This window comes from Haliaeetus leucocephalus, unplaced genomic scaffold (genome assembly GCF_000737465.1).
Source record: "Haliaeetus leucocephalus isolate CR32 unplaced genomic scaffold, Haliaeetus_leucocephalus-4.0 Scaffold339, whole genome shotgun sequence".
In the NCBI taxonomy this organism is placed as follows: domain Eukaryota; kingdom Metazoa; phylum Chordata; class Aves; order Accipitriformes; family Accipitridae; genus Haliaeetus; species Haliaeetus leucocephalus.
In genome coordinates this window covers 12064055-12088823 of record NW_010972775.1, presented here as the reverse complement: position 1 = coordinate 12088823, position 24769 = coordinate 12064055, and the positions used below count along the sequence as shown (strand labels likewise).

General features: G+C 36.8%; 1 protein-coding gene across 2 annotated transcripts; it reads left to right on the top strand.

The window, feature by feature from the left end:
• Nucleotides 1–1005: 1005 nt before the first annotated feature.
• On the top strand, nt 1006–21753 carry SECISBP2L (SECIS binding protein 2-like). Of its 2 annotated transcripts, none has more exons than XM_010571874.1 (17): nt 1006–1181; nt 2592–2916; nt 3428–3563; nt 3989–4218; nt 4308–4332; nt 5130–5245; nt 7174–7305; nt 7858–7941; nt 9022–9189; nt 9355–9496; nt 11150–11319; nt 12550–12682; nt 13668–13830; nt 14513–14733; nt 15383–15537; nt 16004–16223; nt 17211–21753. In XM_010571874.1, the coding sequence occupies exons 1-17, from the start codon at nt 1066–1068 to the stop codon at nt 17882–17884; spliced, it is 3210 nt and encodes a 1069-aa protein (XP_010570176.1). In that variant the 5' UTR covers nt 1006–1065; the 3' UTR covers nt 17885–21753. The 2 variants fall into 2 exon arrangements, with proteins under 2 accessions (XP_010570176.1, XP_010570175.1); XM_010571873.1 differs by having other exon boundaries at nt 5112–5245.
• Nucleotides 21754–24769: the final 3016 nt, after the last annotated feature.

Genomic DNA, 24769 nt, shown 5'->3' with positions numbered 1-24769 from the left:
TTCTTTCTCGGACAAATGGAAGGAAAAAGTTTCTGGAGTCCTTGCTTTAGAGAGAATCTTCCTAGAAATTGGTGTTCTAGGAGATGTTAATGTGAGACAAGTATAATTAAGCTGAAATCTTTGTACAAAAAAGATCCTTTTTGGCTGAATGTAACTTATAATGGAATATAGAATTTAAGGGTACTTTGGATCTGCTGTTGTCTTATTAAATAGAGCATTTTTCATTGTTTAAGTATTTCATATAATCTCAGTATTTAAGTATTTTTATATATTTTCATTGTTAAAGATCCAGCTATTCCGTACAAGACCAAAAGTGAGGGTAAAAACAACTTATAAACTGTTGAGAATACATTTGGGAGCAGGGGAGATATATTTCTTTGAAAGTGCAGTTTAAAACTTATTTCTAAGCAGTCTTTAATGCCTTCTTCATGGCAAAATTTAATCATATTCTTTAAAATTGTGCAGATGGAATATGTGTGTGTGGTTCTTCTGTGATACACCATCTATTTTAGCAGTAAACCTATGGCTTAATGCTGAAAAATCTTTTTTATAATTGCTTAGGAACATGGTCAATTTTGTAGAGCAGGCCAGGCGTTACTACATCTTCCGTATGTTGGTTTCACTTATGAAAGCCTACACAACTGTGCTCCACCTACAGTGCTAATTTGATTTTTTTCTGTGCGCAGACTAGTATATCCTCTGCAAGATCTGAACTTCAGTCCCTTTTAAATTAATTAGTGTTTGTATTGCACTTTGAAAATGTAAAGGCTAATACAAATGCTAAATGTTGGTGATCTGTATTACACCGTGTTGATTGGAAGGATGTAACAAGCACTTGCCAACTGTTTTCCACCTCTTTCAGTTTACTGCAGAAATCCTGTAGTCTGTCATCCATTTGCCTGCTATTTGTGGCAATTACCATAAAACTTTATGAATGTAAATTTTACCAAACAATTTATGATTGTATTTAACAAAGACATTGTTTCTTTTCTCTTTCTTAAGAATGTCAAGCTGTCAGCTGAAGTAGAACCATTTATTCCTCAGAAGAAAGGTGCAGAAACACTAATGATCCCAATGGCGCTTCCTAATGACAGTGGAGGAATTAATGGCATGGAACCAACTCCTATCCCTAGCTACCTGATCACTTGCTATCCATTTGTACAGGAAAACCAATCCAATAGGTAATAAGAGGTTGTGGTCTTCATGGAAGATGATCTATTTTTAAATTAGTTTAAACTTTTTGTAGACTTGAGAGGAGTCAGTGACTTGGCTGTATATTCATTTTGTTCATTGTATTTAATCTTCTGACCCTTCATGGGTGAGGATGAAGTTTCTCTGTCCCCAGTCTCTTTTTACTCATGTCCTTTCCTCTACTTTTCTCTATTCATGTTCTTTGCTGCTTTTCTTTCCCTGACTACAGAGATCTGGTACAAATCTCTCGGTCACCTGCTGTGCTCTTGCATCTTCCAGGGCTACAAGAGGTCTGTGTCTGAATCTCTGATGCTGAAGCAGGGCTCCAGGTGTCCAGCTTGGGTCTTGCCATGGTGAAACAGTATGCAGCTGACACTTGTATTGAGTGTGGCTGTATCCAGTTTTCTTCGCATAACTAATTACAATACATTGAGTTTAGGAAATCTTTATTCTAGCCCAAATGTATTGTTTGCTGAATGCACAACTTCAGTGTTGATTATTCTATGTTGAAGGCATAAATAATTATTGCTGTTTGGTTTTGAAAAATGTACCCAATGTTTGCTTAGGACAGCACTTCACTGCTGCTGCAGTTGAATAGGTAAGAACAAAAATAATCCTTTAGCAACTGCCTGCTGCAGATCTGTAAAATTACCCTGAATTGTTACTTTTCTTATTCTCTTTTTCTAATATTTGGGCCTCTGCATTTTCTGTGTAGATGGTCTCCTGGTCTCTTGGGGTTTTGAAGAGAAAGAGAATTGGGTTCATAGTTTCCAAGGTGGTGGTCTTGTAGTATGCTGTATCACAAATAAACACAGGAAGAAATGTCCACACTTGGTTTCAGTAGTAAGTTTGTAAATGCCTATTTTCATGTGCACTTCTTAAGGCCTGCATTTTTGTAGCGATTCTGAACAAGGGTGAGTTGACAACTTAATATACTCAAGTGCTTGGCCCTGAGTTAGCTAATGAATGTCACTGTTCATGAGTCTGCTAGCTTACCTTGTGTAAGCTTAGGTATCTGCTTAGGTTATATGTGTTTTCTGAAGCAATGAAATTGTAATGAGTCCAAAGTACTTTTCAAAGGAAATACCTACATTTTATTTCTAAGTTTAATGTTAGAAATTTAATAAGTTTATACAAATGCAGGATCAACAAAGATATTTATTTTGCACTTGAATGTAATGTAAGCTTGTGAATCATTTAATTAGCATCTCTAAGAAGTCCTGATAAATTTAAGTTCAGTTATTAAAAGCTAGGAGCTTGTGAAACAAATGAGTTGTGGTTATTTGGTTGTTTTGGGTTGGTTTCTTGTTTTTTTTTTTTTTAAGGGAGGGGTAGAGATCTGAATTTCCTCAAGAGGGAAAAACTTACAGAGCAGTTGTCTTTCCTCTTGTTTTTTACAGACAGTTTCCATTATATAACAATGACATCAGATGGCAGCAACCCAACCCAAATCCTGCAGGACCATACCTTGCTTATCCTATAATATCTGCTCAACCACCTGTTTCTACAGAATATACATATTATCAGCTGATGCCAGCACCATGTGCTCAGGTCATGGGTTTCTATCATCCTTTCCCTACCCCCTATTCTGCACCCTTTCAAACAGCAAATGCAGTAAATACAGTTACTACAGAATGCACTGAGCGTCCCAACCCATCGGGCCAGGTCTTCCCATTATCCAGTCAGCGGAGCAGAAGCAGTAACAGGGGGCCAGTCATACAAAAAGTAAGTCTGTTTTTTTAATAGGGTAAGTAGAACTGTATAAAGAAAATATCTTTGCACAGGGCATTTCATTTGAGCAACAACATGTTTGTCAGTAATATCAATGGAAGGAAAGGTGGGCAGAAAAGGCATTAATCAGAGTAGCAAAACTCCGTCTACAGAGATATTTTGTGGTAAAATACTTGATAAGTTTATGAAGCCTGTGAGTATAACATGGGAAACTCCCTTCTGTTACCTCTGCTAGCTTGGTCTGAGCTTAGAATTACTTCACTAGAGAGCAAAGGAAGTATACCCATACTTTCTTTACCTTTTTTTTGATAATTCCACATCATAACAAACAGTTCATGATGAAAATACTGTGAAGAGGTTAATAAATCAAATATTTTTATGAATATTTCCCTTAAACAAGTGGCTTCTGTAGAGAGTATTAGAACTTTTAATTGCTTTGTCTGATTACAACTATGAAGTCAAATCATATGACTTAGGTGTATGTGTGGCTAATCTTTTCAAACAGCAACAGCAGTTACAGATGCATATGAAAAATAAACGTCCTCCAGTGAAAAATGTTGCCACTCAAAAGGAGACTAGTTCATCAGGTCCTGAGAACAGATCAAAGATTGTTTTGTTGGTTGATGCATCACAGCAAACAGGTAATTTCTTTCTTGTGTTCTGGGTGTATGAAATAACTAGAGCTACATGTCAGTCACCATCTTTTCTAAAAGAAGGTGGACCAGGTTTAGATGTGGCTTTTAAGAGGAATCTTTGCAGATCAAAAAGGTAATGAAGAAAAGGTGCTGATGGTTGCAGAGACCTACTCAATATGTCACATTATAACGTTGCAGTGATATGGTACTCCTGCAGAGACTTTGCCACTGTCAGAAATGGACTCTTCTTGAAGGAGTTGATTATTATTAATAGTTGGACCTAGACATAATTTGTTTAAATTCAGTGCTGTTTTTAATTTTATTAAAAAAATTTGACTTTGGCTTTTTCCATTTGTTTTTATGATGTGTAGGTTTTTCATGTTTTTTAACAATTCCTGCACAAGTAATTACATTTTTATTGTTTCTTGCAGACTTTCCTTCAGATATAGCTAATAAGTCACTTTCTGAGAGCGCCTCTGCAATGCTTTGGAAATCAAAAGGCAGGCGCAGAAGAACTTCTCACCCTGCTGCAGAGTCCTCTAGTGAACAGGGTGCAAGTGAAGCAGACATTGACAGTGACAGTGGCTATTGTAGTCCTAAGCATGGCAATAACCAGGCTGCAGCTGCGACTTCAAGAAATCCAGATTCTTGTGCAATGAATGTATGTAAACATAACTGAATAACTTAACTGTATTTGTATCCTACAGACTAGTAAAAATTACTAAAAAAAATTTGTTTTTTCCTTTTCAGGTTGTAGAACCATCAATAAATACAAGTAAGCATTGTCTTAGCTGGTGAGCTGTTTAAAATTTGGCTGGGTCACTTTTGTATTTTTGCTTTACGTTTTGCTAGGAACCATCTCTCGATCTGCTTCCAGCATGCTACTCTAACTGATCGGATACTTCTGAAGATATGTCTTTACTGTGATTTCTACCACTTCCACCAAAACCTCTGTAACTTGTTGAATGAACAAGTGTATAAGTAGCTGTCACTAATGATTTATCAACAGCTGCCTTTCTTTAAAAGATTAAAAAAGCCAGAGACTGTAATGGAAGCATTCAGACAAAGCTGTACTTCTGTTGTATTTTATTCTCAAGCTTCCTTACCCTGTTGGACTGCAGTTCATGCCTGGGTAGTAATAGAGCCAAAGAGTTCTCATCCTCTATTTAGGAAGCACTGGTACTTTTCTAGAAGCTTTAAAGAAGTACTGTAACAGAAAAAATATTTTGATTAGTTTGCTAGTAGTGGGTAATGCCAGTGGCTATTATTTATTGCTGGACTGAAACTGGTATGGATGTGAACCTGAGATTTCCTTTGACTGCTTCTTGATGATCAGTTGTTGGCAATTTGTAGGTCTATAATCTGACTCTTCCATAAAGGCAATTCTGCTAACATCTAGAAATGGCTACAGAAGTAAATGTCAGAGAATTAGACTTTCTTGGAGAACTTTATTTGTATCAAAATTGTGTTCCTGGCTCAGGTGGCGTGTGTATTGTTGATGCATTCTGTCATACTAATTCATAGATTTACTACTTTTTATACTAATTTTCATAGATGGCACTTCTCTTTCAGCTGGTGTAAGTTGGACTAATGTAAATTCCCAGGGAACTCAAAAGAAACCTTGGATCGAAAAAACTCAGACGTTTTCTAGAGGTGGAAGACAAGCTGAGCAAAGAAGTAGTTCACAGGTATGTTGTTAATGGTTCTAAATTTAAGCATTCTGTTTCTTGTAATATATGAAAATAAGGAATTTGAAATGGATTAAAAAATTAACATAAAAATAATAGTTAATGAAAACAGTGAATGAAAAGTGTAGAAACTCAACCTAAAAGTTAAGTTGCATATTCCTACCTTTTATGTTTCTTGAGCTAGCACTATATCATATATATATATATAAATTTTTCATGTAGATGGCAATCTTCTGCCTGTAGCCTGTTCTTTATAGGTATCTACTTAGCAAGAACATTGCATATATAAAGTAACTTGTGGAATGAAGACAGCGTGGGCGTAGAAAAGTTAGTTCAGTTTGACCCATTCATGTTTAAGAAGAAAAAAAAAATCTCAAACTTTCTAAAGAAAGATTCTGATGCGATGGTGAACTAGAATCCTGTGTTCTCACTCCTTGTTGTCTTTGAAACTTTATTTTTTACATTTATATTAACATACCATATTGTTAGCATTTTTATTAAGTGAATTAAAATTGTTTTATGCTAAAACTTGAATATGTTTGTGAAACTTCCTTCAAGTGGGACAGGATTTCTGTAACTAGTATGTGAGGACAAGGTGGCCTTCCTGATTTTGATGGTCTGGTTTTACTGGGGGGCGGTGTGCAGAGGTGGGGCAGAGAGAGGGCTGAAATATCTGCCTTTGCTTAAACATAGGTTTTGCTTGAATGTTTGAATTCAGAATAGCTGATCTTGTAAGTGGGAGCTTTATCATAGATGTGCCTGTATGCACAGATATGTGAGCTAGCTTGCCCTCTTTAGGTTTTTTTTAGAAGGAATTGTTAATTTGTCTTGAATCTTCCCATTTGGTATCTGTGGGTTTATTATATAAAGAAGCTTGTTGATGCTCATATCTGGCAGTGTAGCAGTTCTGAATCTTTTTATAACCTGTAGTCAAATTGGAGGCTTTTAGAAGCCACTATTTGTGACTTATGGCATTGGGAGAGTAGGAAGAACCAGATTTCCTTTCATCCAGTCGCAGTTCAGACTCTAAATCTGGCAGTTATTTTAGATACTTAAAAACAAAGCTGGCACAGAGTTTTACATGAGGTTTTCCCAGCCAAATTCACTGTACCTCAAGGCAGAATTGTCCTAGAAACTACCTTCCTTTGAAACTAAATTTGTACCAGGTCTGTAGGAAATTTTCTTGAGAAATACACTAGTATGAGAGTGCCAGAATTTCAGATTCAAATCATGCTTTGCTTTCAGCCAACCAGTCTTGCACATGGGTTTCCACCAACCTTTCATGTAATAAATAGAAGAATGTTTATACCACTATACTGGGGTCTCTAGTCTTTAGAGAACTCTGTGCTTGTGCATTGTCATAAAACACATGTTGAAAAGGCAATAATTGCATGCAGACTAATTATATAGTTGGAGAAAGTTCTTTTGATTGATCAAGTTACAGACAGTTCCTCAGAACTGAGTTGTATGGAGTCATCAGCAATTCTTGTGGTTTTCTTTGTTTGGCCAAAAGGACCCTATTTTTTTTTTTTAAATCAGAAATTTGGAGATGAATGTATAGAGATACTGTATTTGGCTTGGGGGCTGGGGGGGTGGGAATAATTGGTAGTATCTGTAGAATATGTGCAGTTGTAAAAAAAAAAAAAAAAAAAAAAACCAAAACAAAAAAGAAACAAACAAACCCCACAACCAAAACAAAACACCACCAAAAACCAAAACAAAAACTCCCAAACCAAACCAACCCCACCTCTGCCCCAAACAACCAAAAAAAACCCTCACAAAAAACAAAACACCAGAGCACAGCTAATTCCATAAAAACTGTACCTTCTTAGCTACTAATTAGCAGACGTGAGAATGCCTTACATGTGTGCACACACATCTTGAAAAATTGAAATTGCAAAGTGGTAATCACGTTCATTATTTTTCAGTCCGGTTTCAGATGCAGAGACCACAGCACGTCTTCAGAAAGAAGGCAGAATTTGCAGAAACGACATGAAAAACCTTTAACTACAAGCCAGTCAAGCAGAACTGAGCAGAGTCCTGAACCTCTGTATTTTGAGGTAGTGTCGTATGAAAACTGTTTCTGCATTACAGTGATGCAAGTTGTGTGTAGAAAAAGTGATGTTCTCAACAGGGAGAGGTTGCAAAACATCTGACTCCAAGAGGTGTACAATATAGTGCACTAATTTAATTATTATATGATGCTTTCATTGTTGTATGTACAAAGACTTGTGTTTGGGTGTTGTGGAAAGTGTAAGAATTTAGAACTATCCGTGATTGACAAATTCGATAAGCAACTTTGAAGTAACTTTTTCTGTTCACTTGTGAATAAAAATTACTGTGTTCTCTGGTTTATCCCCCTCCTCTCTAATTGTAATTGGATTTCTTTAATATAAAACATTAATAAATTGTTCTTTTTGAAAAAGGTTATTCTGATACAGAAATGCTTTGTTAATTTTTCATCACTTTCTATTTGTGTCACTCTTAAGCCATTCTAGCTTATGTGGGACTTCAGGATTCAATTCCTTCTTCTAGCTTTGGCCATTTCAGCTGATGCTTTTCATGTGACTTTTGGTTCCGTTCTCTTCACTCTTAATTTGTTTATTGTTCAGGATGAAGATGAGTTTCCAGAGCTAAATAGTGACAATGGCAGCAGCAAAAGTAGTAACATCCAGCAAAAGATTTCACCCAAAGTAGTAAGTAATTATTTTGTTTTACAAAGCATTTTTAAGTTGTTCTGAGACTACTTGATTGTGTAATTTTTTTTGAGTCTCGGCTACAATACTGATAATGTGGTAACTGTGATGTTCTTAGGGCGTTTGTTACCAGTTTTGGATGCTAAAGAAATGCCAATTAAAATAAGTGGTGCAGAGAACCTCTCTTTAAAAAAGACTGCTGGATTTTTGCCTGCTAATGAGATCATTAGCAAGTGAAACTGTAAGATGCATATGATAGATGCTTAGAATCATGGAATATCCCAAGTTGGAAGTAACCCCTAAAGATCATCAAGTCCAACTCCTGACTTCTCCATGTCACTGACGGTTTCTCACAAGTTTTGTGTTTTTTGAAGTTGAATGCTAAATTTTGGGTGAACAATAGATGCAACAGGATTTTTGAGATTAAAAATAGTTTTGATGATTATTGAGCTTTCTTTGTGTTAATATGTAAACTACATCCTGGTTATTCTTTGACTTAAAAGGGTTTGCATTCAGACTGATGCTTTGATGCAGACTTGTCTTAAAATTGTTAAATCTGCAAATATGTAGTAATGGTGTCAATTTTAAAAATAATTACGGTTTGTGTAGCTTATTCTGAAATGAAAATAAACTAAACTTTATCTGCTTTCAGGCTGTAGAAACAGTTGTTGGAAAGATGCTCTTTTAATACCTGATCTACTTGTACAGTTCTGCAACAAAATGTTTATCTAGACTACTTAGTCTATTTGGCTGGCTGCTTTCCAGGAAAATAAAGTCCAACATGAAATCTTCACAGGGGAAAAAAACCAACCCACTCCCTTATTTAGCAGTCAGACTGGAAAACCTTCTGAAGGCATAATTGGAGATAAATATAATAGTTTTCCCATACAAAAATGAAATATACATAAGTTTCTAGTTTTACTACCTTACTGTCTCATCTAGCTGTACTTAATAATTGGGATGTCATGTTGCTGACCAAAGCAGTGGTTCATTTCTGGAGTACCATATTTCCTATGGTCTTGAGAGAAAGGTCTTTAATTGTGTTGTTTTGTTTTTTGTTTGTTTTTTTTTAAATCCTAGTTGGATGACTTACCAGAGAATTCTCCAATCAATATAGTCCAAACTCCTATTCCCATTACAACCTCTGTACCAAAGCGTGCAAAAAGTCAGAAGAAGAAGGCCTTGGCAGCAGCACTTGCGACAGCTCAAGAGTATTCGGAGATAAGCATGGAACAGAAAAAACTTCAAGTGTGTAGCACTGTCTGTCCCTGCCTCCTCCCCCATAGTTGGTTAAGAGGAGGATCAGTTAGCTGTTGCTCCTCTTTTTTCTATAATAGCAAGAATCTCTTTGTAAAGAGTGTTTTGCAGGCACTATTTCCTTGTATTTATCAGCACATGATGTTTTTGTTATAGGAGGCTTTATCAAAAGCAGCTGGAAAGAAGAGCAAGACCCCTGTTCAGTTAGATTTGGGTGACATGTTAGCAGCTCTTGAAAAGCAGCAGCAAGCAATGAAAGCTCGTCAGATCACCAACACCAGGCCCCTCTCATACACAGGTATTGCTAATCTGCTTGACTATTGCTAAATGCATTTTGTGACAATACAAATGTGATTGAGCATCTTAAATATGCTTTTTTTTCTGTCAAGTTTTAGTTTTTGAATATAAACATAATAAAAACCTGAGAGAACTTTCTTAATGCATTTCTCAAAAAATTCACCTGTGCTTTCTTCTGAGCTGCGGTATGCAATGGTGAAAGTGCATGTAGAAACTGAGGACAAACTTCTCTTAAAAGATCTACTATTCAAAATTCAGGATTCATGTCTTGAAAGTAATTCAGTGCTGCATTGAGTATGTGAAAAGGTCTGTATTGGGTCAAACCAAACATCTACTACAGATACTACAGAATTCTCTTTGAAAGCAGCTTAGAGAGGATACCTGTGACTATGATACAGAGGGATACCTCTCCAGGATATTCTTCCTGCCTCTACTGCCTCTAGTTCAGGGCCTCCTGACCCAAGGCTTTCTCAAACCAAATTTGTTTCAACTAGTGATCACTATCACGTGCTTTTGCTGTCCACAAGGTCCAATGGCAGTGAATTCTAACCTTACTACATGCTGTGTGGAGAAGCTCTTCTTTCTACTATGGTTTTTTGGGGGTGGGGTTCAGGGTTGGGGTTTTTTATGCCCCACTCATAATTTTGCTAGCTTTCATAGCCTTCATATCGCAGAGAGACTGAGCAGTCATTCCCTGCTTTCCTCACCTACGGTTCTTGGAGGTCTGTCATCTCTCTTCTAGTCTGAAGAGTCCTAGTCTATTTATTCCACTGTGGAATCATGTCTTTTCTGATAATCCATATCACTTTTTCTCTGTACCTTCTTGTAGTTCTACTGTATCTTTTTGAAAATAAGGATGATCAGACATGCACAGAATGTTAAGTTATAGTTCCATCGTGAATGTATGCAATGGCTTAATTACACTTTTTTGTTCGCTATTTCTTTATCAACACTTAATATTAAATTAGCTTTTTTGTGCTTGCTGCTGAACACAGAATTGACATTTTTGTAGTTATCTGTTATAGCCCGTGAATCTCGTTCCTAGGCAGTAGTACGTAGCCTAGAGTCCTTCGTTATGCACATAGTTACCATTTTCCCTCTTGTGTGTTGCTTCAGTTACCTGCTTTGAGTTTCAGCTGTGTTCAAACATTAATTCAAGTTGGCAAGCTTATATCAAACAAAGCTCAGCAAAGAATAGTTGGCATTTCCATTGGAGACCGCATTTGTTTTATTCTCTTTTTTGCCGAAGATACACTTAATGCATGTTGCAGTCTCATCTGTTTTGTCCTGTCAACTAATCAAGTCTTTGACAACTAAAAATCAATGTTTGGATAAATATTTGCAACTTCTCTTACTATTATCACCTTACTAATAAAGCTACGTGTAGTCATTTGAGAGAGATCCCTTACTAGTATTAAAGTAATTCCTTTCCTGGAATCCATAGCTTCCTAAAACATGAGGCTAAGTTGAAGAAAGCGTAAAACCATCTGGAAGCAACAATATCTGATGATGTAATCTTCCTGTCATTATGAACTGCTTTTTTTCCAAGGAAGGAGAATGTACTTTTGAGAATTCATCAGTGGAAATTCTGAAAACAGTGTTGAAATAAAGTTGACATGTCTTTTGGTGAAACTAATATCTTTTTTGTATTTAGTTGGCAGTGCTGCTCCCTTTCATACCAAAGAATCTGCCAACAGAAAGTCCTTAACAAAGGGACAGCCATCTATGGGTTGCCTTAATCCTTTGGATTCAACTGCCCCAAAAGTGAAAAGAGGAAAAGAAAGAGAGATTGCAAAACTGAAACGCCCTACAGCGCTTAAAAAGGTAAACATATCAACCCTGGAGTGTCTTGACTCACACTCATACTTCAAAAATAAACTGCTATTTTCTTACTTGAGGATTAGTGACGATGAGCATAGGATGAGGGAGTCATGAGCTTCTGCCTTTAGTTCCTGTTACACTGATGTCCTGTTCTTTGGATCTAGGGATGTAGCATATCTTTTATACAGCCATAATAAGTTGAAGGTGATATAAATCTATCTCAATACAGATTGCAAGGATTTTTTTAACTATAAGCGCTAGGACATATGGGAAAACTTGCATGGTTTTTTGTATGTTTTTGAATCCTAGTTTGTAGTGCAATGTAGTATGCTAACATTAAATGTTCCTACTCTTTTATTAGAGATGGGTATAGAACTTGAAGTAAAAACATGGTTTTTAATTGAGTAAATTTAGAAATAATTGGGTTTATATATGCATGCACACATAAAGTAGGTATATACACAGAGAATACAGTACATTTGGAAATCAGAAGGTAAAATACAAAAAACTAGCCCTAAAAAAAGAAAGTGAAAGCCTTTTTAAAAAAAAAAAAGCGTGAAAGTCACCTGTATTCCTGTACCATAGTTCTTATCAAGATCGCTTTGATACAGGCAGTTTAAAATCTGGTAAAGCTGTGTTTGTACAAAGCTTGGCTTTGAGTATGTTGCCTTTTTTTCCTCCCCTCACCAGCAATCTTTTTTTCTGACTTATCCATTATCTACTTGAGTTAGAGAAATTCACAGCTACCTCTTCAGAACCGTTTTCTAAACTTGGTTGTCAGTGCCTTTATGTTGGTGTTATTTATTGTAGCAATACCAATATATCCATGGCTGCTTACCCTTGCACTTTCTTTTATAGAAAGGATTCTATCTGTTGTGGTGCTTCACAAAGATGACTAGTATTCTTGCATAAGGTGGTTTTTTACAGGGGTGGGGATGAGGAATTGTTAATGAGTGAGTCTTAATGTATCAGAAGCTGTGAAAGTACTTGAAACTGTTGAAAGCACTATTTACATAGAAGTATGAGAGGATTGAGTATACCATCTGTAAAATGCTGGAATGAAATACTGTTTGTGATCAAAGAGGAAACTGAAATATTTTCAGGGTCTTTTGCCCTGGCATGAGTAGGAAGGTTCAAAACAACTTGGTTAACTTTATTTTATGTTCAGTCAAATGGACATTTTTCTTTACAGGTATCACTAACTTTCAGATGCTGATTTGGTTTTGTTCCTAGATTATTTTGAAAGAGAGAGAAGAGAAGAAAGGCCGTTTATCAGCTGACCATAGCCTTTTGGGATCTGACGAACAGAAAGAGGTTCATATAAATTTGACTGCTGATCAGTCTCAGGAGTTGGCCTCTCAAGAAGGTTGGTCTCTATCTCTCTAGTCCCCCTTCCCTCCCCCCGCACTGTACTGATCTGCTTATTTTAATATTTTGTCTTTCTCTTTTTATGCAACACAATTTATTGATGTTACCATTTAACCTTTTTTAACGTGAAATACTAGGAATTGGAACCCTCTTCTAAAATATCTTGTCTGTCCTTCAGCTGTGGAAGGTTCAGGAAGCATGGGTTCTAAGTACATAATCTCCGTGCAGTCTCGTAATAAATTTCTTTTGAGTAGATGTTCCCAACATGTCAGAGTTGATAGCATTTTTGATAAGCAGACAAAATGTGACCTGTTGTCAACCATGCCATGTTAATCGCAATGTTTTTTAATGATAAGTATACTGAAAGCTTTCCCCATATAGAAGTTGCAAACCATAAATAAGGTTTTGCAGTTTGTTGAACACTATTGTAAGTCAACTGCAATGTCTGGACTGTCAATTTGCAGCAACAGCTCTGAGCAACTGGAAAACTACAAAGAATTTTCAATGTCTTTTGACATGTTTGGGGTGTGGTGGGGAAGGAGGTGTCTATCAATATTCCGGAAGTACTGCTTCAGAACTTTTCTTCTGAATGACCTGACTGACTTCACCTAACTGAAGATAAATGTGAAAATCTTAAATATTCTAGAATAAGTTAGTAAAATATTATATATATAAATAGTAAAGAATTATTGGAAGAAGTTGTAGCATTTAGGCAGGTTTTCCCTTCTGTCTATCCATTGCCCAAACTAAACTTTGGATATTTTAAAATCAATATTCAAATATTGCTTATTTACCCAATGCATGCTGAGTATTGTGTATGTGCTTGTTTTGTTTCCCCCCTCCTCAACTACCCCTCCAGGGAAGAATATTGTTTAGTGTTTTCAGAATGTAATTTGGAAAAAGCAAGGGAGTGACATGTAAGAAGTGTGATGCTGTTTCTTTTATGTCTTTGCATTTTACAGTGTTTCAAAATTGTCTTTCAGAAACTGGACTAAGTATGCCTAGTGATACTTCACTTTCGCCAGCAAGTCAGAATTCTCCATACTGTATGACCCCAGTGTCGCAAGGTTCACCTGCTAGTTCTGGAATAGGCAGTCCAATGGCATCTTCTGCAATAACCAAAATTCACAGCAAGAGATTCAGAGAGTAAGAGTTTTGCATTATTAATTCAGTCACTTTCATCTTTTAAGTGTGGATAGGTTTAGTAGACTTAGGGGGAGCTACCTTTTCAACAGAAGTTTCTGCAAGTATCTTCTTTTCCTTTTTTTTTTTTGCTATAAGTGGGTTGCTCTGTGTGTGTGTGTAGATATATATACCCAAGTGTGTGTGTGTATTTATATGTGTACACACACATGCTTTGGACTTTCTTTGGTTGCTGCAATAAATAAGCTAGGTGGAAGTATTCTCTAAAAATTTTTTTTAAAGGAGAACTACATATACTTTGGATGGGAAAGGAAGGAATACTTATGAATGCTGAAAATACTATAATAGTCACTCTTAATACATTACTGCTTTTTTATTAATGTATCTTTATAGAGTACCAAATTAAGGAAAAGGATAGTTGCTTGTGGCACTTATTGGAGTATTTCTTTGTATTTTGTAATATTCTTTTTGACTGACTTCTTGAGGTAAGGGATGTTACTGGAAATATAAATGTTTTCAGGATGTATTTTTAACTTATAGTATACAATCTGATTTTTAAATCCTTTTAATAACAGATTAACTGTTCTGAGGAAGTAAAATTATTTTTCTTTGGTAAAAGAAAAGGCTCAGTGAAATAGTAGCAATTATGTGCTATGCTAATATTTGATGTTTTTTGAATTTATAGATACTGTAACCAAGTTCTAAGTAAAGAAATAGATGAGTGTGTGACTCTATTATTGCAAGAGCTTGTCAGCTTCCAGGAACGGATTTATCAAAAGGATCCCATGAGAGCTAAAGCAAGGAGAAGACTTGTTATGGGGTTGCGTGAGGTTACTAAGCATATGAAACTAAACAAGATCAAGTGCGTAATCATATCTCCCAACTGCGAAAAAATCCAGTCAAAAGGTATAAATGATAAAACAAGTGGTGCGCTTAACTGTTTTCAGTTTTCTTGTGCTGATTAGAAGTGCTGATTAGCAAGGTTAGAAGTATTTTTTAGTTACTGTGTATGATGTAACCCTTCCACAATCAATTGTGTAATTGTCACTCTGCATTCATTCTTTTCTACTCTATTATGGAAGAAACTCATTCACGAGGGGTGAAAAGCTTAAAGAAAAACAGATATTATAACACATACAATAGACTTCAATTTTATTGCATTCAGTCTTTGATACACCTAGAGTCCTGAGCTCTGGGTGCTCTTAAGGAGGATTCCTTAAGAGGAATGTGAATTGGTTAGTTAGCCAACCAACACATTTTGCCACAACCAGAAATGTAAACAGAGGCTTCCTAAGATACGAGAAGAGCAAAGCTCTGCTCAAGCAAATAGTTGTGAAAAATTCTGGTTTAATTTGTGTGCAGGACTAACAGACAATACAGAATATTGCCTTGGTCTATACTCACTCACTATACTTGAAATGTATAGCTTGTTATCCTGTAGGACATAGTAGCTAGTTTTACTGACTAATTACAGTTAAAATGGGATAGAGAGTTGTATTGCACCATGCTATGACTTTAACTGACTAAATATTTATTTAAAATTGCTTTCTTCAAGGTGGACTAGATGAGGCTCTATATAATGTAATAGCCATGGCACGGGAACAAGAAATTCCTTTTGTCTTTGCTCTTGGCCGTAAAGCTCTTGGCCGTTGCGTGAACAAGCTGGTTCCTGTTAGTGTGGTGGGTATCTTCAACTACTCGGGTGCTGAGGTGAGTAATTCCATTCACATAAATGGCTGGAGTAAACAATTATGTTTCTTGTACTTAAGAATTTATTTGGTATGGAGAGCATACCTAACTAATATGCATTTGATAATGGCCCTGACCTATATTAGGGTGTGTTTTTATTTGAAATTCAGTATTTACAGAACTGAGAGACTGTTGAAACACTGGTCACAATATCTCTGTAGCTTTCAAATAGACTTAAATGCCATCTGAAATTCTCTGGAAGGCTTAAAATTGTAAGAAAAACAGTATCTTTACATCTCTTCAGAGTTGGTAAACATGGAGTGGTGTTTTTATTTAATACAGAGAACTAATTTTTAGTTGCAGTAAAGGTATTTGGTCTTAATAAGCTTAGGGCTCACTATGTGGTATACCTTTGACTAAGAGGAGTAATTTAAAGTGAAAATTCTTAGTAAGAACTACTGATTATGAAAACTGCCTTCATACTTAGGACCTATTTAATAAGCTGGTATCACTGACTGAAGAGGCCAGAAAAGCATACAGAGATATGGTTGCTGCAATGGAACAGGAACAGGCAGAAGAAGCCTTGAAGAATGTCAAGAAGGCACCCCATCATATGGGTCATTCTCGTAACCCCTCTGCAGCAAGTGCTATCTCATTCTGTAGTGTTATTTCTGAACCCATATCTGAAGTGAATGAGAAAGAATATGGTAAGTGTGTGAAAACTTAGTTTTGTAATTAGAAGCTGGAATTTTCCAAATGCTGCTTATTGCAAAATGTAGCTAAAAATACAATATTTCTTCATAATTTATGGTATTATACAATTTTCAGGGATAAGAGAAAATTGGTTAGTCTTCAGGTAGTTTTGTAAGTAATCCCCCCCGCCCCTATTGAAAATAATAATTTTAATTTCTAATCCTCAGAAGTGTTACAGTTACCTAACTTTCATCAGTGGAGGTGGCTTCTGTAGTTTTATTGAACTGGTATAAAACTGGTACCAAACACAGAACTGATTATATGATGGAAGAAGAACTAATGATAGAGGATAGGAACTAAATTATTGAGGTCTCTGAAAATAGGACATGTAGCTTAAATTTTGAAACTTGACATGGCAATGTAGTGATTCTAGTGTGTGAAAAAGGCCAATTTATTTATCCAGTTGCTTAAGCCCAGATGGCAGAGGTGATAAAAGGGAGAATGCTTGTTTGAAGTCAGAAGACTTCTCTTTTTTTAGTCTTATGGTGAATTGAAAAGAATACAGTCTTGGTTTCAGTTAATTCTTTTGTGGTGTCTCAAACTTAATTTGTTAAATGTTTTTTTGAAAAATCCTTAAACAGATGACTTAATACTGTGGCAATTTTCTACTTTTAATTTATACCTGAGAGTAATCTCTTTGTTTACACTCACCATTACATTTGGTGCTTCCACAGTTTACACAGGAAACTTAAGTGCACAAAATTTCAACTTTGTCTGGTTTAGGATGTTGTAAAAACCCGAAGTTATTCACAGCTCTTTCTCTTGTTGCTCCCTTTCCCTTCTTCCCCCATCTTCTAATTGAAATTTTTCTAGCAAGCATAGAATAATATTAAAATTATGAGCTATTATTGCTGTTTAAACAATTCTGGGATGTTCGGGAGAAATATTTTTATATAGAAAGAACTAATGTTTTCTACTTAAACTTCTCTTGAAACTTGTAGAAACAAACTGGAGAAATATGGTGGAAACATCTGATGGGTTAGAAACCTCTGAAAATGAGAGAGAATCCTCATGTAAGACTGCAGTACCAGAAAAAGCTGGTAATGGTCAGATTGAAAAAGCCACTCTTAATAAACAACCACCTCTGGCTACAACTGGCACTACCTCAGCAACAAATCATGGAAAATATACACCAGGTGACAAAGATGAGGTAAAACCAGATGACAATTTGGAATGGGCCTCACAGCAGAGCACAGAAACAGGATCACTGGATGGCAGCTGCCGAGACCTTTTGAATTCCTCCATGACCAGTACCACCAGTACTCTTGTACCAGGAATGCTAGAAGAGGAGGAGGAGGAGGAGGAAGATGATGATGAGGATTATGCCCATGAACCAATTTCTGTAGAGGTTCAGCTTAATAGCAGAATTGAATCTTGGGTTTCAGAGACCCAGAGAACTATGGAGACTCTTCAGCTTGGGAAGACCCTTAGTGGTGCTGAAGAAGACAATGCAGAACAAAGTGAAGAGGAAGAAACAGAGACTTCTGAACAGGCTGATCCAGTCACTGATGGTGAGGAGTGGACAAATGATAAGCACGCAAGTAACACTCAACATAAACCCACCATCTGCAGTTCTCTGAATAAAGAACACACAGATTCCATCTATATGCCGTAAAAATAAGCAGGAACTCAGGAACTTTTTAGAAATAATATAAAAACTAACTGTTGTAAAGGTTGCAGCCATTATTTCATAAGCTTCATCTCAACATTTTGCACTGTTAAACATTTAATATGTGTATTTAATTCACAACAATATTTTTGTAGCTGTCTGTTACTTGTTTGATTTAAAAACTAGCTTAGCTCTTAATCAGTATCTATTTCCCAGCATAGAAACTGTGTGGAAAATTTGTCAGTAAGTATTCATTTGATCTTTTGTAAAAGGAAACATCTTGTAACTGACCGGTTTTAAGCAAAATTCTTTCAAGATGTGACTGTTTAGTTCATTTCAAACAGATAACCTACATTAAGACTGACAAATTATCAACACTTTACATGGGTGTGTTATGGTGTTATGCCAGGCATGTCAGTGTATTTGGCCATGATTTTCTAGTCCTGTCTGGAAATAAAAGTAAAACTTTGGTTCTTTTTAAAGAAAAGCTAGAAAACCCCATTTTCAGTCTTAATGAAAAGTAAATCCTAGAGAAATCTATGTATGATTCTTATGTTAAGATAGATGCAGCTTTTCAGTTAGTGAATGCATTGTTAAAAAGCTGCTGGTGATCGAGATGGTTACAATAAGCTAAAGCAACTTTGATTCCAGAAAAACTTTAAACCAGAGGGATATAATTAACGTTTTGGGTTTTTTTTACAAGGTGGAAATATTGCATTAAAAAAAACAGGAGAGAAAACAAGAATTCCCCATGCTCTCCACAGTTGCTGTCTGCCAAACCATACTAAGTGAATCATTAACCATAATCCCTGTCCAGGGCTTTTAGTAAACTGATGACTTCCTCTTCCTCCTGTCACTTACCTCAGGAATGCTATTTTGCATATTGTAATCTACATAACACTGCAAAAAGCAAGAATAATCCTTTAACAGCAAGTGTGAATGATATGGTGGGTCAATTTTTCTACATGTTCATCTGCATGCTTTGATCCTGGCCACCCTCATGTTGAATTCAGGATATATCTTTACAATTCTTAATCAAAATGTGACCTCTTTTTGTCTGTTTTCACAGTTGTAGCAGCTTTAGGAGTTGACCTCTAGAGTAAAAAAGGAAGTAGTTATTCCAGGAAAGGAGGAAGTGCCCTGTAGTATGGGGAGGTATTTCAGTGGTTCAGAGGTAAAAGAAACAAAAATATGCCCTCCCTGAAACATATGAGTTGCTGGAGAATTGTTCTGTGTTTTTGTTCTGAATATTGAAGCAAAAACCATTAACTGATGATGAATTCATTTCAGGTTGAAGATGGAGTATGTGTCTGAACCTTGCATGTAAGGAGTCTGTTTTCCATCTTTGTCTTTTATTGGCAAGGGATGTACTGAAACTGCCAGCAGCAGGAGCTTCACTACAAGAGTAGCCAAAGAGTAACTCACATGAATAACACTTTTATAGGAAACATATGTTTCTCTTAATTCCACTTCATTCTTCTTGATCACTTTTATCAAAATGTATAAAAATCCTCTGCGTAGGCTGAAAAACACAAGAAATGGATAGCTTAGGTATTTAGTCCACACTTACTAATATGGGACCAACGCTTATAGTACTAGTGATGCTGGCATTTTAAGTTGCACTGGGAAAACAAGATTCCAGGTTTAGAAATCCTCTACCCCTGGGGTTTTTTGGATGCTAATGAGAATAATAGAAACTGTGTGTATTATGTAAATAATGCTTTGATAGGTATAGGCATAGCAAATGCTATGTAGATAAGCAGTAGAGAGCTGCTAGGACAACTGGCTGTTCTGTCGTGTTCTTAGTTCCTTAATGTAATCTTCCTAGATGTTAGAACAGGTATTTTATAGGAAAACAAAGACTAAGGAATGATGCCTCCTGAATGTTAAACCTTTTACTGTACGTATGGCAGATTTCTACTGTCTGTATCTTTTGAAAGAGTTTTTGCTTTAGGAAATGATAGGTGTTTGAACTGCTGACAAGCAAAACTTGCCCTTGGATGTGTAAGCACATGTCTTGATGCCAGCTGAGATAAGTGTATACACTGAGGGCAAAACTTCACTAGAACCTTGAAAAACAAAGGTGTTTGTAATTTTTCCTTTTGCTTTTTCAGTGCCAGTGATTCAAATAACTTTTGATCTTGAAGTATTAACATCAAAGGCGCATCTTTTTGTATGTCTTTTCTGAACTTGGACTGTCATTTTAAAGTTTTCTGACATTTATATCAAAGAAGTCTTGTAATATTCAGCCCACTATTTAACTGCAATTTTCCTACAGGTTTAATAGAATTCTTGAAGGTGATATAGCACTTCTAATATCTCTCAATTTGCCAGCAAATAGGGAACTAGTCTCTTTTTAAAATGTGGTAGATCACCCTTAGAGGAGCAAACTGAAACTGAGTAAAGGAAACTGGTTTTAGTGCTTCCTTTTTGATAAGCTGGGAATGAGCAATAACTATGAGAATGAAATTGCAATTCCTTTGGGAGTGATCCATTTGCATCTAAAATTAGGGAAGTTCCTTGCCACTTGAAGCACTTGAGGAGAGTATCTCACTGTGGTAATTTTGATTCTGTTATCACCAGAATTTAAAAAGAAAGCATACAAATGTTTTACAATACCACGATTTTTTTAAAAAGTAGCTGAATTTCTATTTCGGTGTAAAAGTATGCAGTTTACTATACAGGTTGCTACTGTCCCCAGGAAAAGATGTTTCTGTAGTTACAGGTGTATAGATATTTTTGTTGTGAAAATGATTATTTGGAAAACAAATCTACTTTTCTTAAGACATTCTTTATAGAAATGATTTCACCACTTAATTTATCTGGTAAAATCAAAAATAATGTATCTGTGGTAGGGGTAGGGACCTTTAAAACTGATAGAGGTGGCTATGTATACAGCCTATTTATATAAATACTTTACGTATCTCTGTCAAAATAATAATAATAAAACATGGATTACAAATATGTAAAAGGGAGAAATTCTGAAGAGCTGTTGTCCTTAGTTGGACCAAGTAACAATGTCTGAGTAAGGTTAAGGACCTGATCCTGCTAATACACGCTTAAGAGCATTAGTTCCACTGGCTTAAATCAGTGGCCTGTTTATCTGCTTAAGTTGTGTGCAGGTAGTTATAGGATTGGAGCTAAACAGTGACAGAGGGTATTGACCTGTGTTTTAAAAAGTCATTATAGAAAATGTTCAGTAATGCACTTGTTGGTGTTCTTCTGGTAAAGATAAGAGGTGTCTTTATGCTCATTTGGGTGGGTGGGAGCTTACATAATGTGATTCTGTCCAGTTCTTTAACACAAGCTTAAATTTTAATAATGTTACTTTAAATATGTATGTAAAAAAAGTATTATTGTTTGAAAAGCTGCTGTTTGCTGAAACTGTCATTAAGTATTTCCTGTGAAGTTGTGCCAACTAATGAAACTATTGAGTTGATTGCAATGTTAGCCATTTAAAAATTGGACATGACTATTTGTTAACGAAACAAAAACCAGCAGAAGCAAGCCATGAAAACAAGTAATGTGGGTTTTCTACCCACCCTGCCACACACACAAGGAAATGTGAGAATGTCTAACCTGAAACTTCCTTGCCAATGAATGGTAATGCTGAAATTAGAGACCCAGTTGGCACAGCCCACCTTCTAAATGTTCCTGAATAGTTCATATATTTTACTTTTAAATAGATTCTAATAAGGAAAGCTGTTTAATGTCTTAAAATTTATAGTAATATTTAGGTTAAAGCAGTAGGAAAATCATTATGAAATACAATATGAAGGGTTTTGTTCCATTTCTTTTTTGCTGTATGAAGGATAATTGTTCTGTCTACCGTACTTTTTGGAGTAATAACAGCTTTTTTGCACTATGTAAATACTAGTGGGGATTCTTCCATAACTAATAAAAATGATTGTAGAAATTTATAGCTCTGTTACAGCGATATGTTTGTTCACAACTACTTTATCCTGAGTTTGTTTGCAAATGCTGCCCTTCCACTACAGGAGGTGGAAAAGGATATTTTCACACCATGGAGTCCAGGTCTCTGTTGTCATGTACCATCTCAATGATGATCAGAAAAACATATAGAAAAACCTACCATGGAAATAACATTTTACTTAAGAGTAAAAGAGTAAGAATAACCACAGGCAATTCCAAAAACTAGGATTTCTTGCATGCTGCTAATGTATGAGAATTTAAGTTGACGTGTCTTTATTATTATACTGGTGCATGAAGTCACCTTTGGAAAATAACACAAAGTTCTCAGCATGTTGTCCCCTGTTCTCCAGTGACTCACTGGTTAACTGCTCACACTGCCCTGGCTCTAGTAACAGTGTCATTAACTGGTTTTGCAACTCCCACGTGTGAGAATATTTGTAGTAATTCAAAAAGGATACAGCTTCATCCTGTAATTTTGAATTTTCTATTTATGTTCCTTAACTCTGTTTCAATTCTGCTATTGCAGTTGTCTTCTGTTGAAAGTGCTTCTGTTATAAACCTTACTTTGTAGGTGCTGTCACTTGCTGTCAAAATTACACCTCACATCTGGGTTTTGCCTGTGTCTTCTCAACCTGATAGGAGTTTTAGAAAGTACAAAAAAGGTGGCACTGTGTGTGTGACTTGTGCTATGGAAGTGACAAGAAAATTAATTACCCCAAAGCCTTACAAACTGAATTTTCTTCTTCCTCTCCCTTTCTTCACCATTTAAGAAAACTAACCACTTTGTAGTGCCCTTGAGGAAAGTTCCTTGCCTCTATTGAGAATTTTTTAAATGGGTGCTTTGCAGTGCTGCACACAGAGAACCACCACCACAAGAAAAAAATTCTCCTGCTATTGCTGCACTGAAGTTCCTGCAAGCAGCACTAGCACTGCCTACACTCCAAGAGCAACCTGGGCTCTCGGATATCAGGTTGATACTGACTGAGCTGGAAGTTTATGGATCTGCATGTCTGTAATGTGGAGAAAGACCCCAGTCAGTCAAATTGCACTCTTTATGCAACAAAGATTGCTCTTCAGATTTTTAGGATCGTTGTGTATAAAAGTTAGGGGGTTTGGGTTTTTTTTTGGGGGGGGGGTGTCTCCCAATAGTGCTTTAAAAAAGGCCTGAGCAAACCCCAAAGGAAATGATGGAACTGAAGACTCTTTACCTTCTGGTGTCTTTTATGAGTTAGTAAATAGTACAAAATGCAGGGAAACCGAAGCTGGAATGTACTTTCTGGCAACAGCTACAGGCCTCTGGTATGCTCGTAGCTGTTTAATAAATTAGAGTTTTCCACTGATGCTTGGTGAGCCCTCTTGGGAGGGGGATGTGTGTGGGTGTCCATCTGGGCACTGTCTAAAACACCCAGCTCTCTCTCACACTGTTGTTTTCCAAGGATAGTACTTTAATGAGTAAAGAGGAATTTGATAATCATGTAACACTGATAACAGACTTGCTCTTACATAAAGGGAAATAGGAGAGGGGGCATGGAGTAAATTGCATTTCCTACAGCTATCTGTGTGGCAGCTCTGCCTGTGCTCGGGTTCCCCTGGAGACAGCAGAGGCTGCGGTAGCACAATGCGTGCAGGCAGTGGTTCAGCCTGTATTTATAGGGGAAGTTAAATGTGTATCCATGCTAAATTTAAAACAACTGTGTGCTTTTATAAGGCTTCGTGCTTATATAGTAGGTTACTCATTTCTTGCAGAGTTACAAAGCTACAAAAAAATACTGTCACTCAACTTGTGGGAGTTTTGTATGTTTTCCAGAAATTGCAGTAAAAGTCTTCCTGTTGGGTGGCATCTTGCAGGAAAAAAACTAAGCGAAAGTTTAGAGCATTAAACTCTTTATAATGCATTTCCTGCAAGGGAAGCGTGCATTTTCGGATGGATTCTGCCCCTGAGAGTATTATTTCAAACTCTTGGGGATTTGCCAGCTGCAGTTAAGAAGGCAAGTGCCCCTTCTGCCATCAACTGTCTTGAGGAGTAGGTGAGGATGTTTGGCAAAAAAGCTGTGGGTAGCAAGAACTGGGAGAAGCTCTTGCAAAACCTTCCTTATGGAGGAGTATTGATTGTAGAGGAAGAGGGCAAATTAAAAAAACAAAGCAATCAGAAATGCCCTGGTGTCAAGGTTTCCTTTCTGATTTACTGCAGCCAAGTTAAAGGCAACCATCTGAGGATGGAAGTGGGAGATGCCGAGTAAGGGTATGTCCTCCAGTGTTTCCCTGGGTCTCCTGTGCGCCACTAGAGAGACACTAGGAGAAGTTCAACTGTGTTGTGGGATTTATTCTTGTCAAATATGTGCTAGTGGATTGCCCTCCAAAAAATACTGCTTTAAGCTTAATTGCAGGAAAGGATGTTCCCTGCCTGCTGCCGCATGGATACCAAGCTCTGTGTTGCCCCTAAAGCATGACTGCTTCCAGCTTCCTTTTGAGCTGACAGGAGTTTCGTTGTGCTGTTGCTGAAACTTGTTTCATGTGGTGGGTAATTCTGCAGAGAGGAAGCTTTAGGCTACTTTAGGCTGAAATTTGTCTTTGTATCCCTCCTGCTGCAGGGCTGTACTCAAAGCTGGAGCCAGGCACTAGACACTTAATCTGCTGTTGCTTTCAGCACTTTGTGGTACAACAGACGTTGCATGATGCTGGGTTTTGCCCATGGCTGCTCAGCCTCCTTGCAAGCAGTGCTGAGGCAGGCCAGCAAGTACTGCTGAACTTATCTTTGGGCTCTTGGCATGCAGATCTCCTTTCAGAAAGCAGTGGTTAGGGCAGTACGTTTTCTGATGGCTTGTAGCAGCTTGGGCTAGCTCTGATGTGTTTGGTACATCCTTGTTGAGCTTGGAGAGGTTTGCATCATCCACCTTGCAGAAGGGACAGTTGTGGCGTGGGTCCCCCACACTGTGGTTTCCTCCAGTGTTCAGCTCT